The following is a 17,899-nucleotide window of genomic DNA, read 5'->3' on the forward strand; positions in this document are numbered from 1 at the left end:
TGACTTTTTCTTTCTTCTTTACAGCATTTGCTCTATTAGTGTCTTACTATTGCACTTGTAGTTTAATATCCCAGGGCTATTCCTACTAGAGCTTAACCTTGAAGGTTAACCATCTTCCTGTAAGATACAAGCAGTTCCTTTTATATAGCCTAATCTCACCGAAGAATGCAGACTTTTGATCAACAAAATCTTCAGCTCACAGACTTAGTAGTTCATTATCAGTATTTCCTACCTTTTCTTTCCCACAAAGCTGGATTTCCCCACAAAATTCCGCTTCATTCAGATCTGTTCCAAGATACACTAGTAGTGACTTGCTAAACAATGTTTCATTCCTGTTTTATTTTGCATCTTTGTTTTACTTAAACAATGGATGACATTTCACTGTCCTGTCTCCCATGATTATCCTTCTACTCTAATAAGGACTCTTGCTTTCCCTGCACCATTTTTCATATCTTTTCCATAGCAGCTTCTTTTACATCACAGATATTGCCAACTGGTATGATCCCTATAGCTTTCCATCTCATTACAACAGAGAAATTTTCTGACAATTGACTTGCAACATCTCTGTCAATGTTTAATATTTCAGTTTGGTTGTATGGCACCATTTTCTTTTCTCCCAATTCGTCATAAGTTACCAGATGCTTTGTCTTGCTTACATTGCCTTTTATAGCCTCAAACGCTCATTGCTAGTCTTTCCAAATGTGTGATACAAAGACTCATTGGGTATCACACCATATTGAAACTTGCATTTATGCATGCATCCTCTCTAAAGCCATCAGCTCATATTTCATGCATCAGAATCTCTTTTGCCTTCAAGAAGAAGCACACAACACACTGAAAGCAAATAGCAGCAGAGATTCTTACACTGTCCATTTTCGCTACTTGGACAAAACCATTTCTCAGATATTTTCTCTTGTTCTCCCTTCGAAGGTTTGCTTAGCAACAGATATGCATCACAGTAAAACATTCACTAGAGATCTGACTTCTTCCTATGTAATCAAGACACCTCTTTTTTAATAAACAAATGTAAGCTTTTTATCCCATTTGAAGCATTTTGCCAGACACCGAATACTTCTTTTGAAGCTTTTCTAATCTTTCAGCATCCCTTTCGAAGAAAGGCAACAGACCTCTAGCTCATACTCCTCATGAACATAGCAAACGCCATCTCTTTCCTTATGCACTACTTGCATAGCCATGAACTGGGTTGGTCATCTTCACTAGCTCATCATACAGAAATTAACAGATTTATACCATGGCTTTGGCCTTTGCTTTTTAGGATACAGGCTGGAAAACAGCTTTGCAGAAAAAGACCTCGAGATGCTGCTGGCTTATGTTCTGCTTGGCCACCAATGGGCCCTGGTGGCAAAGGCAGCCAACAGCATGCTGGGCTGCATTAGGAAGAGCATTGCCAGAAGAGCAATGTTGCCAGGCTCGGGGGCGGCGGGGGGGAGGGAAGTCTTATCGATGTGCATAAGGAGGACAGAAGAGCATAAGGAGGAGGGCATAAAGAAGACAGAGCCATATTTTTTTCAGTGTCACACAGTGACAGGACAAGAGGCAATGAGTACAAATTGAAATATAGGAACATTTAAACACAAGAAAAAACTTCTTTGCTATGAGGGTGCTTAAACACTGGAACAGGCACCTGGCTCCTCTCTAGGGCATACAGGGTGTAATATTTGCTGCTAAGCACAACTGAAGCAAGTTTGTTGCACGTCAAAGGGAACTTACTCCTTCCCCTTCCTGAATTACACAGCAGAACAAACATTCTGCAGTTGCAGAGGAGTCAAACACAGCAAAGGGAATGTGCAGTGGACAATTTTGTCCAGTAGCAAACCAGACCAGCCGTGTTATGAGTGCATGGAGACACACAAGCACACAAGAGGGTAAAAGGACAGTGCAGAGTGTAGCACAGCCAAGCTAATCTTGTTCCAGTAATTTCATTGCCTTTCTGCACTGCCCAGCAGAATTGGGTGTCTTGGTAAGTTGGGCTCTACAGCTTGTTTTACATCTTTCATCTCAGATTGAAGCCCTGTATGTCAGTAACCTATAAAAATTGCAAATAATCACATTAGTCTGCTTGGAAAGAAACTTTTTATTTTTTTTTTTTTAAAAACAAACAGCCTCTCTCCACAGCCCATGCTTGTGCCTTAGAGCAAGGCTGTGAGCATCTTCCTCTTCCCTTCACCTCTCATGCCCTTCTCCCATAACCAGGCTGGAAAGAGGGCAGAAAGTGCCAAATGTTAAGGTGCTAAGAAGTCTCTCAAGTGCTATTGGCCTGTTCCTGCTCAAAGAGGCCCATGGCTAAATGTGAGCGGGATGCAAGTCCCTCTAAGTTACTGAGCATACAGCGATGGTATAATTCCTCACTCAGTCGTGGATTGCAGCTCCTCAGTGCATATTTCTGCACTAACCCTGGTTCCACAGCCCGAAATAGGTGCAGGCCAGAATAGTGGAGGAAGACATCAAATACTTCCATGCTCTCCAGCACCTCATCCCGGTCTACGACATCAGCTGCTAGCTTGGTACGTGCTGTCATATAGTCAGAGTTATAAAAGCAAGCCTCAGCAAAGGAATGTCTATCAAAATGCCCATCTCTTAAGAAGTCAGTGCTGGAGGAAGCAGCTTGCTCACCATGATACACCAATGCGGGGTTGAACTCTTGGAAATGCACTGGAAAAAATACCTGCCAATTGCTGATAGTATTCATGCGACAGCGGTTCAAGAACTCCATGTTGATTTCTGTCCAGACACTGGCTAAAAAGAACAGGGTGTCCACAGGGTGCTTCTTTGACACTATATCCATGAGTTTCACTTGAGATGGCACCTCAGTTTTGACACTAATCCAGGGGATTTTAACTTCTGCATAGCGTTTCTCCAGCTCTCCTACCATAGCTTTGACTCCAGCAAAAACATCTACCTGGCTGACTCGCTGGGCATCATAGGGATGATAGATGAAAAGTAAAGTCAGCAGTGCATTATCATGGGTGTCCAGTGTGTTCATAGCAAACATATCCAGGAAGTTTGCCACAAAATCCAGATCCTGCACAGTCAAGGGAAGCACCAGTTGCACCCGTGTGGCCTCTGTTACATATGGCATGGGAATAATTTCCACCTTGCTTAGGGGCCGCACCAAGCTCACTCGTTTGACCAGAACATGACTGTGACCCTTTTGGGTCACTGCCTCCAGCAGGAGATCCAGTGTATACTCCATGCCCCGTGTGGGGTCAAAGCGCCGATAGCCATTCAGCAACTGTCGCTTGCTGAAGCGGAGCAGAGGCTGGTAGCGGCTGTTAAGTTGCTCAAGTGCTGACTCAATTATGTCACTGACATCTGATTTGCTGGCTCCCGAGAGCTCACACTTTGGGGAACCATCAGGACAGGAGAAGAGGTGCTGCTCCGTGAAGTAGTCCCAGCTGATTACCTCAAAACGAGACTTGGGAAGAAATGGGGCATTAATGCCCACAGGCCACGTCAAGCCTGCCTCGCCTGCAGGGGTCAGTGATGTCAGGTTCCTGATCTGCATCTGTACAAAAAGAGAACTCTTACTGATCACTTCCACTTACTCCAAGAGGTCTGGACTATCTCCGATACAGACCTGTCTCACCAACTAGAGCTGTATCTTGACAGTGTCACACCAAGAGTTTTGGATAATTAGTAACAGAAATGCTGCTTCTCCCTGGCTGACGGTAAACTACACAACAGAAGCAACTATGTCCTCTCACAAAGCTGGAAGTGAAGAAATTCTGGCCCAAGAGTTTCCGCTGATATCCCTCACCGGCATACCTGGAGTTCCTGGATCTCCTGGTAGGCTCTCCCCAGCTGGATCCTGCTGAAGTGCTTGTGCAGCCGATACATGAGAGTCACATCAGAAACAGGGTGCACAGCAAGAGCGGCTTGGAATTCCTCTTTGTTCTCCTTCTCTGGCTCAGTATTTTTGGCCAATTCATAGGTGTGATAATGCTGGCCCTGCAGCGGACAAGGGCCAGAAAGACTGTCTTGGAACTCTAGATTTCACAGTGAAGCCTTCCCTCATCTCAGGCATGCATCCACCCCTCTCTGTGCTGGCTACAATACCCATAGACAAACATGCTATGGGTTGCCATGCTCCGCCCCATACTAAACGCTTGTTTCTTGGTATCAACATGCTTTTTATCCCAACTGCCTCCAAAAACCTGAGAATGATTGCAAAAGAAATTGACTGTCTCCACTCTCCACCCCAACCTCTCTGCTTTGGTTATGGGCCTCCTCCACACCGTCATACCACACAGCCTCTTCCTGCACTGTGCCTCACAGCAAAGGCTCACAGAAAAGCCCATTTACTGTGCAGCAGGGGCTAGTGAGGGTGTAGGTTCTTAGCTAACACAAAACCCTGGAGAGGGAGGTAGTACCTGGAGCTGGGAAACACAAGTGATGCCAAGGAAATCAATGATGCAACGTCCCAGCCACTCATCTGGGCGCATGCTAAGGATCTCATTGCGACAACTGTCCAAGTACTGATGGAGCTTAAGCAGCAGGCTGCGGGAAAGCAGGTAGCCAAAGCCACCGTGGCAATAGCGGGCCTGCTCATCTCCCCCAATAAATTCCTCTGCTCGACCCAGGTAGACGTCTTGGTTGATACTTAGGTGCGTCACCAAAGCCTTGACCTGTTCTGCCTGGGCATAGGTATCATCCTGCATGATGTAGAACCAGTCATAGTCAGAACCAAAATGCTGGTGGATATAATGCATGGTCTCATACATCAGCCAGATAGGACGCTCATCCCCATGGGCCACCAGTACCATGCCATGGGGCACCTTGGCACTGCGCAACCCTGTGAAGTACAGCAGGCGAGGGAAATGGTGGGCAACTGTCTTGTTCACTGCCACTGCCAGTGTATTCAGGGTAGCTTTAGAGGTCAGCACAGCCACAAATAGTCTCTCATGGAATCCCAGTTCTGTCTGGATGTAGCGAGTTCTGTAAAGGAAGGACATACCTACATCATAAACAGCTGGATGACACAAAGCAAAGGGATTGCTTTCCATGCTTATGGGAACTTAGGAGCATTCTGTTTGCTGGAGTTCACCAGTGGTTAAAACAGTTCAGCATAGGTCTAGAGCCTTAAAGAGTAGAGTCATTAGTAAAAATCCCATTTGATAAAGATACTTGCCTCCTTCAAGGATACTCATATTATCCATCCAAGCTAGGAATCTGTGCAAGTATAAGACTTAAAGAAAAAAGAAAAAAAAAAAAAAAAAAAAAGCTAACCACTAGTTATACACATTCTTATTAATTGAGCAGAATTTCACTGATCAATAGACTGATTAGAACATGTCAAATCATTCTTCAAAACTTTCGTTAGACATACATAATAAAAGAAGGATTAAGAGTTTCCAATCTTCTTGTCTTTTTTGGGGGGGATGGGAAAAGATCAGTTGTTATATACTTCTGTTGTGCCCATTTGTAGCATTTAGCACATTTACCTTGTTATTTCGTGCTTCTACAATTGGTTTTTATTATGAATTGAGATATTTCAAATGGCTTTTTTCAGCCTGAATCCATTAACTTATGCAAAACCATAGAATCCTTAGTACCATCTATACGTGATTATTTTCTGTGAAGAAGTTTGGCCAAAGGAAGACTTTTACCTGAGCACTTTTTTGTAAGGCTTGTTGGGGTCTCTGTAGTAGGGAACGATCCTGGGCCTGAAGTCTTCACGGTCCTGGCCTGGCCCTCCCTCTGCTGCCTCTGTCTGTGCTCCATCGGCAGGCAGCCCAGGCCGACCTGCCGCCCCTGGGCACGCGTCCTCGCCGGCCTGGCTCCAGGAGGCGCGCAGCAGGCTCAGGCTGCAGCCCAGGGACAGGCCCAGGAGGAGCGGCAGCACGGGCCGCAGCGCGGCCAGCACCGCGGCCAGGCGCATTACGGCTCAGGCGGCGCCGGTGCCTTCGGCAGGCCTGCTACGGCCGGCACAGGCCCCCGGAGCCGCTCCGGGGCCCGGGGAGCCGGCAGCCGTGGGACATCGCAGGCGCAGGGCGTCAGGCGCGTCAGGCGATGCGGGGCGGGCAGCGGCGGGGACCCTGCGGGAGAACGGGCGTGTGAGCGCGCGGCCCCGGGCGCGGCGCGGCCTGCTGGCGGCACGGCACCGCTCTCACCTGTCGGCAGAGCAGGCCGCGGGCGCGGCCGGCCCTGGGCTCCGTGCCGGAGGCGCGGGGGGAGACAGCAACTCCCACCCGGCCACACTCCCGTTGCTGCCACCTCAGCCGCCTCATCGCCGCCCTCGTGCGCTTCCGCTTCCCCTCTCAGCTCTATGGTGCCGCAGCCGCCGCTCTACCCGCCGGCACCCGCCGCCTCTATGGTGCAGCGAGCCACAGCCTTCCGCGCACTCGCTAGGGCGCGCCCTGCCCCCGCCTGCGGCACGCGCGCAGCACGGCGGAGGCCGTGCGTGGCCGTGACGCGCGCTCAGGCCGAGCCCCTCGCGCGGTGCGGCGCGGTGCACGCCGGGACCTGCAGTGACCTGGCCGCACGAGCCCGCTCGCGGCCGAGCCGACAGAGGGAGCTTGGACTCTGTTTCCCAGAGTGGCGTCAGCGACCCGGCGTGGGTGACGTCTTGTGTTGCTACTGGCTGCTGTTCCGGAGGGGGGTGGAGTGTGCGCACGCGGTAGCAGCTGTCCTGTTGCGACAGAAGGAAAGCGCGGAGCAGCCGGTGCGGAGCCGCGCCGAGCCGCGCCGGGCGGGTGGGCGGTGCGGGCCGGGCCGGGCCGGGCCAGGTCAGGTCAGGTCAGGTCAGTCAGGCGGCTCTGTGCAGGCGGCCCGGGGGGCGGGTGGCCCTCGGGCGGCCCGGAGGTGCCCCGTGCCCCGGGACGGGCGGCGCATAGTGCTGCCGGGGCGTGGAACAACGGGCGGCGCGGCGCGGCCTGGCCTGGCCTAACGGCCCCTGTCGTCCCGCAGCCGCAGCCCACCGTCGCAACATGCCCTCGGACCTGGCCAAGAAGAAGGCGGCCAAGAAGAAGGAGGCGGCCAAGGCCCGGCAGCGGCCCCGCCGGGCCACGGAGGAGAACGGCGATGCCGGGATGGAGCCGCAGGAGGCCCGGCCCCCAGAAGCCAACGGGACGTTGATGCCAGGTGAGAGACGGCCCCGCCGTACTGGGGCCCGGCCTCGCCGTGGCGCGGCCGACTGTCCGGCTCGTGGCAGCGTGCCCTGCGGAGGTTGGCACTACTTGGTATGGCACACTTGGCAGGCTGTCCTTGCCTGGGGTCAGCTTGGCAGCCCCGTATGTTCTGGGCTTGGGAATATCCAGCCAGAGACTGTTTATAGATAGCAACTGTGCATATCTGTTTTTGCCCACAAATTAGTAAACTGGGATAGTTTTCCTCGTCAGATGAAATTACATGTGGACATGGACTTGTGCTGAACCAGACTTGCTGCAGTGTCTCCCATTAGGGCTACTCTCTCTCCCTGCAGTCAGTAGTATTCCATAACAAACTGTGTGGTTGTTTTCCACAAGCTGGGTGACCCAGGTATTCACTACATGCTCTCTTGAGGCTAGTAGAATAATGATGGTTGGTGCTGATGGGCCATTTCCCTCTCAAGCAGATACTGTCCTGATTTTCTGGCATTTGATGCCCTCACTTGGGTCTCTTCTGCTGCAGTACCACTGTGGTGTCTTGCTTCTTCTCTGCTCTTGTTGCAAACCTGATGTTGCTATGAATCTCTATTCAGCTGAATCTCTGGGACATATCTGGTTTGCCAAGCTTAGGAGCCTGGATAACTTAATGAAAGAAACTTTGTCAACAGATGATGATCTTCCTAAAGGAAATAGGCAAGGTAAAGCTTGAAGAGAGAACTTATTTTTTGTCCTTATTTTAGTCTGCCTGGTTGCCCCCAAGCTGTTGAGCCAACAACTTCTTTTCTGAGGCAGCAAAGACTCCAGGCATATCCTCCTCGCATTTTTGTTGGTGTTGCTTTTAAAAGATGCTGAGTGCGTGGAACAGGGCCCCCAGGCACCCGAAGCGCGGGGGTCTTAACCGCGAGGCAAGGCTCCACTGCAGAGCGCCCTGACCTGTGTAGCCTCCGCGATCTCGGTGACTCCTGAGCGCGGCGCGGCTGGCAGCTGAGCGGGGTTGCTGGGTGACGGACTCGGAGCCGCCAGGAGGCCCTGCGGCGGCTGGAGGCGGCCGCGCGAGCGGAGCTCTGCGCGGCCGTGAGCGGTGTCCGCCGGCCCCCGCCCGCCGCGGCGCCGCCGGCCCCGGGAGACGGTGCTTCTGCGCGGCCCAACCAATCGCTACCCGCGTCCTGCGCTCATTTGCATGCCGCCCTTCTATTGGTAGAGCCGGGGAGCCGCGGGCCGAGCGGGGGTGTGGCCGAGCCCAGGGCGCCGCCGTCGCCACGTGGGGTCGGGGCCGGGGGATTCCTGAGCGCGGCGCGGCTGGCAGCAGAGCGTGGTTGCTGGTGGCGGACTCGGAGCCGCCACGAGGTCCCGGAGCCGTCGGAGTCGGGGCTCGCTCTGCGCCTTGGGCTCTCTGCTGCCAGCGTCCAGCCCTTGCTCTGAGTCCGAGTTGGATTGGGGCAGGCAGGGAGCGCTCTGCCTGCAGCCGCGGGCGCATTGCTGAGGAATAACACAAGCAAAGCAGTTGCCGTCGGTTCGGGTTGCTGAAGAGAAGTGGTGAGCAGGCAGTGGGAGGAATTGGACTCTGGGCCACTTCTTGGCCTTGGCCTGCCTGCAGTGTTGGTTGGGCACTGTGGAAAAGAGACTGTTAAACCACTATATGATTCAGAAGGCAGATTAAATGAGTCAGTAAATGCATATTCTTCACTGGCAATTCCCTGTGAAATAACTGCAAATAAACAGATAAAACTTCTATGCCTTTCTTGTCACTCATCTGGTTTGCTTGTTTATGCAACTCTTCTACTTACGTTGCAAGTTCTTTTAAAGGGCGTCCTATGTCAGCATGGTCTGCAATGTCTGCTCCTTCTTGCCTGACACACATCTTTCCCCAAGATGATAGTGATTTTACTGCATGACTGATTTTGCCAGGAATGTTAGGTTTTGACAGCCAGGCTGGTATCACTTACTGACCTGAACTCTGACAGTCTGAACACCAAGTCTCTGCTCTCAGAAGCTGGAGCTTGCTAAGATCCCCAATGGCATTTTCCTCTTCAAATGGCAGGGTCTCCCCAAGGAGTGAAAATTGGATTGTAACCCAGGGCTTCAGGACAGAAGATCAGCAAGGCAGGAAAGATCTACTTAGATTATAAGAGGAGAGGAAGAAGGAGCCTGCACACAGACAGATTTGCTTCTTGAGAATTGGTAGGGTCTCTTCCAGTGCTGCTTCTCTCCTCCTCTATTCTTTCCTGTCACTTATTTCCTAGCTAAATTTTCCTTATGCCAGTGCTTTCCTTAAGAAGCTTGCAGGCAGCACTGCTTAGCTCCTTCCCTCATCCCAGTCCTTCCTGCAGAGTGTTAGTCCCATCATACTGGTAGCAGGCTAACTATCCTGGCAGCTCACTTAGTTCTAATGGTCAGACTTTATAGATTAGGTGAAAGTTGCTCTTGGACCATATATATCTATCTGCAGAGCTGAAAAAGTGTATTAAAAACCTTTAGGCCTCCTTAATGTTTCTGTAGAAATGGGAAAATGGTGTTTGTTTTTTGGAGTTCTGGGCCTGTCAGCATAGGGGCTTGTGGATTCCCTTGTGACTGTGCATCAATAACACTTCTGATCTGTCTCTGCATACAGAGGTGGATGCTCTTACGAAGGAATTGGAGGACTTTGAATTAAAGAAAGCTGCTGCCCGTGCTGTGACAGGAGTGCTGGCTTCCCATCCTAACAGTACGGATGTGCACATCATTAACCTCTCATTGACCTTCCACGGTCAGGAACTGCTGAGTGATACAAAACTTGAGCTAAACTCTGGGAGGCGCTATGGCCTGATCGGACTCAATGGGATTGGTAAGCTGTGGGGTACAGTGATATAGGCTTCTTGGAGCTTGGTGAGGATTCTGTAGTGCTGAAAAGCTGAACAGATGGAGGTGGTAAATGCTAGAAGCCAGAAAAAAGGTTATTAGACGTGCCTTGGACATGAAAACTGTCCTGCCACCTTGCCACCAACAAAGAGGAATTGCTAGTAGGGTTATGAGGTTGCATTCTGGCTTTGAACTATGCATTTAGACTTGCTCCTGTGGAGAGTAGGAAGAAATGCCTGTCATCTGATACCTGTTTGCAGATTTTTTTTTTAAGCAATGTCGCTAATGCTACTAGTGAAAAAAAAAATCCTGCAGGGTGTGGAGGAGTAGGGAGTATTTGGTTTAGTCTGACTGGAAAAACAGCTTCATCAGTCCCTGGAGAAGGTGACACTGTTGTACATGGGAAGATGCAGAATATGGGTGTAATTGAAGACGAGCTACTAAGAGGAACCAGCTAGTTTAACTTTCAGGGAAATACTTAAGTTCTCCAGTGGTGAATGCGTTGCTTTCTTCTGCATTAGGAGTTTTTAGAGTCTGGGATTATATCTTCCTGCTAAATAGGTGTTAGACAGCAGGCAATGCACAGCAGAGATAAAACTCGTTAAAGCAGGGCAAGGGCTGAAGTGCAATAGTTTTCAAAGAACTTCTTCATTGTCTCAGTCCTGTCCTTGGGGTGGTGATCTTGAGCTGGGAGGGCAGCCTATTGCAGTGAGGCAACAGGCTCTGGTTTTTCTGGCTTCTTTGCTGCCAAGGAACTTCCAAGGTTTTCTTGGATTGGAGAGGAAGGGAGTCTATGGGACTTGAGTATATCTCATGCATTGCTCTGTTACCTTGAATCTCATTGAATCTAGTGAATAATTGTGGAGTATCTGTCTGCACGCAGGGAAATCCATGCTCTTGTCAGCTATTGGGAAACGAGAAGTCCCCATCCCAGAGCACATTGACATCTACCACCTGACCCGAGAGATGCCTCCCAGTGACAAGACCCCTCTACAATGTGTGATGGAGGTGGATACTGAGAGGGCCATGTTAGAACGAGAAGCAGAGCGTCTGGCTCATGAAGATGGTAAAACTTCTCAGAATCCCTGTGGGCAAGGGACATTTTCTCTACTTTCCCTCCTCATTGAAGAAAAAGCCTCATTTGGGTTCCTTGGCAGAGTTTTTACATGTTACAGTACCTCTTTCTCCTTGCTGCCCTGTACTAGTTGAAGAGTCCTATGGGATTCCACTTCCTCTTTAGATGAAATTATCCCATGCAGCTTCTTAAGGAGTCTCTCAGACTTGGGAGTGGAGGGGGCTGAGTAGTGAAGCAGACAGACTTGAGTTTTCCCAGCTGTAGGGAGCTGCAGTGGAGAGCCTGTTATTGGTAGAAGTACTGACAGGCAGGCTCTCTTTCAGCGGAGTGTGAGAAGCTGATGGAGTTGTATGAACGTCTGGAGGAGTTGGATGCTGACAAGGCAGAAGCACGGGCCTCGCGTATCCTCCATGGCTTGGGGTTCACTCCAGGCATGCAGAGGAAGAAGCTGAAGGACTTTAGTGGTGGCTGGCGAATGAGGGTAGCACTTGCTAGGTGAGTGGTATACTGCCTGCTGCCTCCTGGGAGAATGCCTCTCTGCTCCCGACTCTTTCCAGGAACTTTGAGAAGAGCATGGAGGCTCTGAGTGCCTGCCTTTGCCCTACCCTGTCATCTCTTCTCTCCTTGCAGAGCCCTATTCATTCGGCCATTCATGCTGCTGCTAGACGAGCCCACAAACCACCTTGACTTGGATGCCTGTGTGTGGCTGGAGGAAGAGCTGAAAACGTAAGCATGAAGGAGTTCGCTGGTTCCATGGGTTGTGCTTTCCTGCAGGAGCATCTGGTCAGCAAGCAAGCAGGCACCACAAGAGTAGCTGTATACTGTTCTGGTGGCTGTCTAACTATGTTGCAATACCAGTGATGCCTTACTGTGCTGGCTACTATGTTTTTCTACAGAAGGGTTTCTGATGCAAGGGTAACAAATTCAAAATAAGCCCCTGTCACACCTTCAGTGAGGAAAGGAGAAATGCTGATCTGTGCTCACTGGAGAAACTTCTTTCTGAAAGCTGAGAGGGGCCCTGGCAGCCATAGTAGCAGCCCTGTTTGCTGTACCAGCAGTGTGAACTTTACAGACCTGCCTGCCTGCTCACCTATCTGCATATTTTTCTTTTTTCTTTTCTTTTTCTTTTTTTTTTTTCCAGAACTGGAGTATCTGAATCTGCCAGCTTCATCTGTTCGTAGTATGTCAGGGAGATACTTTAGTAAACAAAGTTGAAGTATTGATGCTTAAAGTGAAAGGTTCAGGAATAGTTATGAAGCTTAGATTATCTGGATTGTGGGTTAAAAGCACCTGATGCAAACATTTGAGAAAGGCTTTTCATTTGCAGAGGTTATTCCATTAGCTGTATCAGCTGAAACTTTTGCATGCTTGTTTTATAAATCAGATATTTTAGGAAGGTAATTTGAGCCTCTCTCTTTTTTGGGAGGCCCTTGACTCTTCATGAAGACTGGGACCCCTAAACATACGATGAAGAATGTTGTGGCCCAGTGATGGATATCCTTCGCTTATTGTAGCTGTGTGTAGCTGCTTTACCCCAGATTTCCCACAGAATCACCAAGGCTGTTATCTTTGCTCCTAATTTGGCTGTAGACAAGACAGTTCTAGTGAATGTCAATCCTTTGCCACTCTCAGGGCTGCCAAGCACGAAGCCTTTTCGTAGCTTAGTCTCTAACGGCTTATATGGTGCCACAGGTTCAAGCGGATCCTTGTGCTGATATCCCACTCCCAGGACTTCTTGAATGGTGTCTGCACCAACATCATCCATATGCACAACCGCAAACTGAAGTACTACACAGTGAGTGAATGGCACCTGGACAACCAGCAAAAACAGAGGAGCTGACCTCTGGGACATGTCTGATGTTTCTATGGTCTCTGTCTCTAGGGAAATTATGATCAGTATGTAAAGACCCGCTTGGAGCTAGAAGAAAATCAAATGAAGCGTTTCCACTGGGAGCAGGATCAGATTGCCCACATGAAGGTACCTGCCTAGCTGCATGAACATCTGTCTGACCATACATGTGAGCAACCCTGTACCTCCTCAACCTTGTCACTGTGGCTTTCAGGCTAACCTTGTGTTTTGTTGCAGAATTACATTGCACGATTTGGTCATGGCAGTGCCAAGCTGGCCAGGCAAGCCCAGAGCAAGGAGAAGACCCTTCAAAAAATGATGGCTTCTGGCCTAACAGAGAGAGTGGTGAATGATAAGGTAAAATCAGACATGATATGGTATATAGAGATCAGAATTGTGAACATGGGCTGGATAGGTAAAATGAGCTTTAGCTGACAGCTAGAATGGCTGACAGACCTGGGAGCAAGAATGGGATGCCCTTCGTAATGCCAGGAGGGTGATTACAGTGAGGATAGTGTAAGGTTGAAGAGTGGAAAGAACAGTCTTAATCTTCCAAGGAAGAGACGGAGATTTATCACACAAATAGGGACATTTTACAGACACAGAAATCAGTTTTTAAAGTTTGGAGAAGACTGAGGAAGATGCTCAGAGCACTCCTTTTTTTTTTTGAAGAGGATAAGCCCGCATATGCATCAAGAGGAGAGAAATATGTGATCATTAGCCAGTAAACAGGCTTGCAAACAACTAATTGGAGTAAATCTGTTGAGTGAATTGCTGGAGTGCCTCATAAATTACAGATGACTGTAGTCAGGCAGAGTTATCCTGGAATAACTAGGCTGTCTTGTACTCCAGGATGTCTAACAAGTGGTATTCTGTGTTAACAGACTTTGTCATTCTATTTCCCGCCATGTGGGAAAATCCCCCCTCCTGTCATCATGGTGCAGAATGTCAGCTTCAAATATACCAAGGATGGGGTGAGTATGTGCAGTGTGCTGTAATGCTTAACTCTTGCATGGTTTGTATGGAGATTACTCCTGTCTCTGCTTTGTTTTTGGATGTGAGGCTTTTGACTAAGCTCTCCAATCAGGCTGCAGCTTATTACTAGCTGATGAAACTTCTTGGTAGTGTTCGTACTGAGTCTGCTGAGGCTAGAGCTTTTCAGGTGCAGCATGAATGTTCTGAATGGTAGTGGAAAGACATAATATGTGTCAATCTTTGTGGTTTTCAGCCATGGATCTATAATAACCTGGAGTTTGGGATTGACTTAGACACCCGGGTAGCTCTTGTTGGACCCAATGGAGCTGGAAAGTCAACACTGCTGAAACTGCTCACAGGAGAGGTGTGCTCCTTGCATTGTCTATCCTTTTCTGCACTTTTAGTCTTGAGGTGATCTCCAGCTCTAATTTGCCTGACCACCCCAGTCGGACCTTGGAAATCTAAGGTCTTGCTGCAGTACAGGATTTTCTCTCTCACACCAGCTATTCAGACTGCCTCCTCTGTGTTGGGGAAGAGATGGCTGGGATCTGTTTGGTTTTGTGTACCACAAGAAAGAGGAATTTCATGTTGAAATGCTCTTATCTTCCCCTTCTAGCTGCTGCCCACAGATGGTATGATTCGCAAGCACTCACATGTGAAGATCGGCAGATACCACCAGGTACTCAATGCAGCTGACACCAAGCACATGACATACTGAGGAAAAAGCAGCTAGGAATGAGGAACCTTGTCCTTCAATTTCTGCTTCTGTCTAAGCTTCTCCCACTGCTTTCATTCTGTTCCTGGAGTCAAGGGAAACAACTGTTCTATTGGCTGAATGGGATCTAATCAGTATTCCTCCCCTGAAAAGAGGCTTTCTTTGGTCCTTTCTGTTTAGCTTTTCACCTTCTATGTGAGAGAGAGTACCTTGTGATTGGTGGTGAATAAGCTTGCTATTCTGAAGAAGCACCTTGACTGCTTCAGAGACTCCTTCCCTAATAATTCAGCACAATTGATTTACTGGGGGTGGTGTTGCCGCCTCTTGTTTGGTGCTGGTATCAGAGAGGTGTAAGTGGGGAGGTGCTCTCAGTCATGAGGTGGATGGCCTGCATAGCCTGAAGCTGACTTTTCTTCTTTGTCAGCACTTACAAGAGCAGTTGGATTTAGACCTCTCGCCCCTGGAATACATGATGAAGTGCTACCCAGAAATCAAGGAAAAGGAGGAGATGAGAAAAATCATTGGCAGATATGGTCTGACAGGGAAGCAGCAGGTGAGCATGAGCTGTTGGAGTTTGCTTTTTGCTCATTAGGGAAGCATAGCTTCCACATTTTCTGTTGCTCCACTGATGTCTGACAGTGTGACACAGTATGCGGCACTGCACACCACAGCTTTTAAATGTTTTCTTCATCTCCGCATTTAAAACTGGAGAGAAAACAAATCGTGGTTCATAGGAACTTTCCCTGTGTTGCAGGAATGTGTGGGTTGGAATAGGTGGCCTCCTGAGAACCTGGGTAAAGAAGAGACAGGTTGTGGCATAGTGCTAGACCCAAGTCTTTTTCAATCATAACTTGAACTAGTTATACATTTGAGATGTATACCAGACAGAAATGCTACAACAGATTCTTAACTGGGAGAGGGAACTACCTGGTTCAGACAAGAGGACAGGTTTCCACACATCACATGTATGACAGGGATTGACCTCACCACTGCAGTTCAGCCTTGATTTTTATACTATCCTTCTCCATTGGTCACTCCAGAACTTGAAGGTAAATTTAGGCTTGTGTTAAGATGTAGTAACATTGTCCCTTGGAACCTCTTAACACAAGCTGGATCTTGTTACGGACACTCTTTCAGAGGCCCCTGGAATCCCTTTGTTCTGCTGGTGAAGGAAATTTAATCTAGGTGTAAGCCTGATGCATGTAGCTGTTGCAAACAGGTTGAGATCTGAGTATTTTGTAGCCGGTGCTGTAATCCAGGAACTGGTGCTATAAATATACCTGCAGAGCTGTGAACAGTGTCTGTGTTTGTCAGGTGAGCCCCATTAGGAACCTCTCTGATGGGCAGAAGTGTCGTGTGTGCTTTGCGTGGCTGGCCTGGCAGAATCCTCACATGCTTTTCCTGGATGAGCCCACTAACCATTTGGACATAGAAACAATAGATGCTCTGGCAGATGCTGTCAATGAATTTGAAGGAGGAATGATGCTCGTCAGCCATGACTTCAGGCTCATCCAGCAGGTAAGGAGGGTAGTGAATTTTGGCAAAGCACCTTTCCAGCACCTTTTGAGCAGTCATTAAAATAAAGTGTTTTCAGCTGATTGGCTCTAACTCATCTCAAAATGATGTGTGAGTACAAAAGTCACTGGATGTGGTTCTCTTGCCTTGTTCATGCTGAGTGACGGTGTAGTCTAGAAAAACCGCAAGCATTTAAAAATAAACTAAAAAGCTAAGAATAAGTCAAATAGACTTGTCACTGTGGAGGTCTTAATTAGTGTGTGTTTTTTTTTTTTTTTTTTTTAATGATACTGGATTAGTTTTACCAGAATATTTCTGTATTTCGCACACAGTCTGCAGAGGTGAGGAAAACTGTTTTTGGTTCCACATACAGGGAAATGTCAGATGTTGGTTTACCAACTATGGCTTCTTCTGCAAGTTCAGATAAAATTTTGTCTTTCTGTGCAGCATATCCGAAAAGATCAGCTAAAGAACTAGTTTTTCAAGTCCCAATTTAGAAGGGAAGGATTTTTTTTTTTTTTTTTTTTTTTTTTTTTAGTCCATGAATTAGAAGGGGTCAAAGACTGTTATTTCTAAAATCTTGAAGTACAAAATATTCAGAAAACACTGTACAGGAGTTTTTATTTGACAGTTTAATGCATGAGAGTTATTAAACTCTTTCCTTATCAGCTTGTAGAGGCTATAGACTTCTCCTCTCTCCTTGTGTGCTTTCAGGTTGCACAGGAGATCTGGGTCTGTGAGAAGCAGACAATCACAAAGTGGCAAGGTGACATCCTTGCCTACAAGGAACATCTCAAGTCAAAGCTGGTGGATGAGGATCCGCAGCTCACCAAAAAAACCCACAATGTGTGAGCTCGAGCAGTCGGTGAGGTGCTCTCTGTGGAGACTGACAGTGGCCAATGTGACTCTCCCACCTGCTGACTGGAATGGGACTCTGCTGCTATCTCTGTGGCTGTGTTCTAGGATTGCTGCAGTACTGCTTCCCCTTGACTTGCCTTGCGCCTCCAAATCTGGACAGATCTCCTCTTCTCTCCTGATCTGGCTACGTTTGGGCAACCATTTCCCTATTTAGATGATGTCCCATCTAGAGCCAGGCCTTGGAATCTAATTGCCTGGGGTCTTGGCACTGGCGGTTAGGGTGTCTGGATTGCAGTGATACAGAAATGGAGACCCCAGTCCAGCTTCTCCCACGTCCTCCTTTCCAATTTCTGCTTCAGTTTAGGAATTTCACTTCAAACTCCTTTGGCCTTGGTTTGTTTTTAACTATTATTTAACAGTGTAATTAACAGATCTGCCTGAGAATCCATCAGTAAATAAAGAGGGAAGAACAGTCTCCTCTTGTTTTGTGAGCTGTAGTAGTTATTGGGGCATGGTGTGGGGCAAATTAGCCAGTGCAGAGCTTTTTGGGTAAGGATGTAGGGCCCTCTCTTGGGGTGAATGTTCAGTTCTTCAGTACTGCAGTTCTCTTGTTATAGGCAGAACTGGTGGAGTAAATGAAGGGGTGAGAACTGAGCTCAGGGGGAATGGAACAGTGAGCAGGATTCTTGTACCTGGGGAGCCTCTGCTAATTCACAGAGCCAACCCTGTTTTTCCAGCTGATGACAAAAGGGGCCAAGTCACGTCTGCATTTTGTTTTAGCAGATACAGCTCTAAATGCTTCTGAAGATTCAAAGTTAGAAATAGAAAGTAGAGCTATAAAGTATCAGTGTGTTCTCTGCAACAGGGCAGCTTAGGTGTATGCTTTTTCCTTCATGTTGGATTATATGGATCTAACCTGGGACTTTTAATAATTAAGAATTTTTGGACTATATTTGGCTGCTTGATCT

At 48.3% G+C, this 17,899-nt stretch overlaps 2 protein-coding genes across 4 annotated transcripts; one reads left to right on the forward strand and one right to left on the reverse strand.

Moving 5' to 3' along the window:
• Positions 1 to 2,075: 2,075 nt before the first annotated feature.
• On the reverse strand, positions 2,076 to 6,267 carry CHPF2 (chondroitin polymerizing factor 2). The gene is made up of 5 exons (XM_062568593.1): positions 6,132 to 6,267; positions 5,628 to 6,056; positions 4,392 to 4,956; positions 3,787 to 3,969; positions 2,076 to 3,526 (listed from the first exon to the last, which is right to left on the reverse strand). Exons 2-5 carry the CDS (start codon positions 5,897 to 5,899, stop codon positions 2,264 to 2,266), a joined length of 2,283 nt encoding a protein of 760 aa, XP_062424577.1. The 5' UTR covers positions 5,900 to 6,056; positions 6,132 to 6,267; the 3' UTR covers positions 2,076 to 2,263.
• A 341-nt stretch (positions 6,268 to 6,608) lies between these two features.
• Positions 6,609 to 17,406, forward strand: ABCF2 (ATP binding cassette subfamily F member 2). 3 transcript variants are annotated; one of them, XM_062568595.1, is made up of 15 exons: positions 6,609 to 6,682; positions 6,928 to 7,101; positions 9,718 to 9,930; positions 10,828 to 11,010; positions 11,343 to 11,514; positions 11,650 to 11,745; positions 12,712 to 12,814; positions 12,902 to 12,997; positions 13,106 to 13,225; positions 13,753 to 13,842; positions 14,097 to 14,207; positions 14,460 to 14,522; positions 14,983 to 15,111; positions 15,873 to 16,076; positions 16,788 to 17,406. In XM_062568595.1, exons 2-15 carry the CDS (start codon positions 6,948 to 6,950, stop codon positions 16,923 to 16,925), a joined length of 1,872 nt encoding a protein of 623 aa, XP_062424579.1. In that variant the 5' UTR covers positions 6,609 to 6,682; positions 6,928 to 6,947; the 3' UTR covers positions 16,926 to 17,406. The 3 variants fall into 3 exon arrangements, with proteins under 3 accessions (XP_062424579.1, XP_062424578.1, XP_062424580.1); XM_062568594.1 differs by having other exon boundaries at positions 6,656 to 6,761; XM_062568596.1 differs by lacking the exon at positions 14,097 to 14,207 and having other exon boundaries at positions 6,656 to 6,761.
• The last annotated feature ends 493 nt before the right edge of the window (positions 17,407 to 17,899 follow it).

This window comes from Rhea pennata, chromosome 2 (assembly GCF_028389875.1).
Source record: "Rhea pennata isolate bPtePen1 chromosome 2, bPtePen1.pri, whole genome shotgun sequence".
NCBI classification, from domain to species: domain Eukaryota; kingdom Metazoa; phylum Chordata; class Aves; order Rheiformes; family Rheidae; genus Rhea; species Rhea pennata.

What these genes read in the sequence shown, in the direction of transcription:
- CHPF2 (XM_062568593.1), bottom strand. Translation starts at nt 5,899, where the DNA reads ATGCGCCTGGCCGCGGTGCTGGCCGCGCTGCGGCCCGTGCTGCCGCTC. An exon ending in CCTTACAAAAAAGTGCTCAG is followed by an intron (nt 4,957 to 5,627) that starts GTAAAAGTCTTC and finishes CTTCCTTTACAG; the next exon opens with AACTCGCTACATCCAGACAG. An exon ending in AGGAGATCCAGGAACTCCAG is followed by an intron (nt 3,527 to 3,786) that starts GTATGCCGGTGA and finishes CTTTTTGTACAG; the next exon opens with ATGCAGATCAGGAACCTGAC.
- ABCF2 (XM_062568595.1), top strand. Translation starts at nt 6,948, where the DNA reads ATGCCCTCGGACCTGGCCAAGAAGAAGGCGGCCAAGAAGAAGGAGGCG. An exon ending in GATCGGACTCAATGGGATTG is followed by an intron (nt 9,931 to 10,827) that starts GTAAGCTGTGGG and finishes GTCTGCACGCAG; the next exon opens with GGAAATCCATGCTCTTGTCA. An exon ending in ACTTCAGGCTCATCCAGCAG is followed by an intron (nt 16,077 to 16,787) that starts GTAAGGAGGGTA and finishes GTGTGCTTTCAG; the next exon opens with GTTGCACAGGAGATCTGGGT.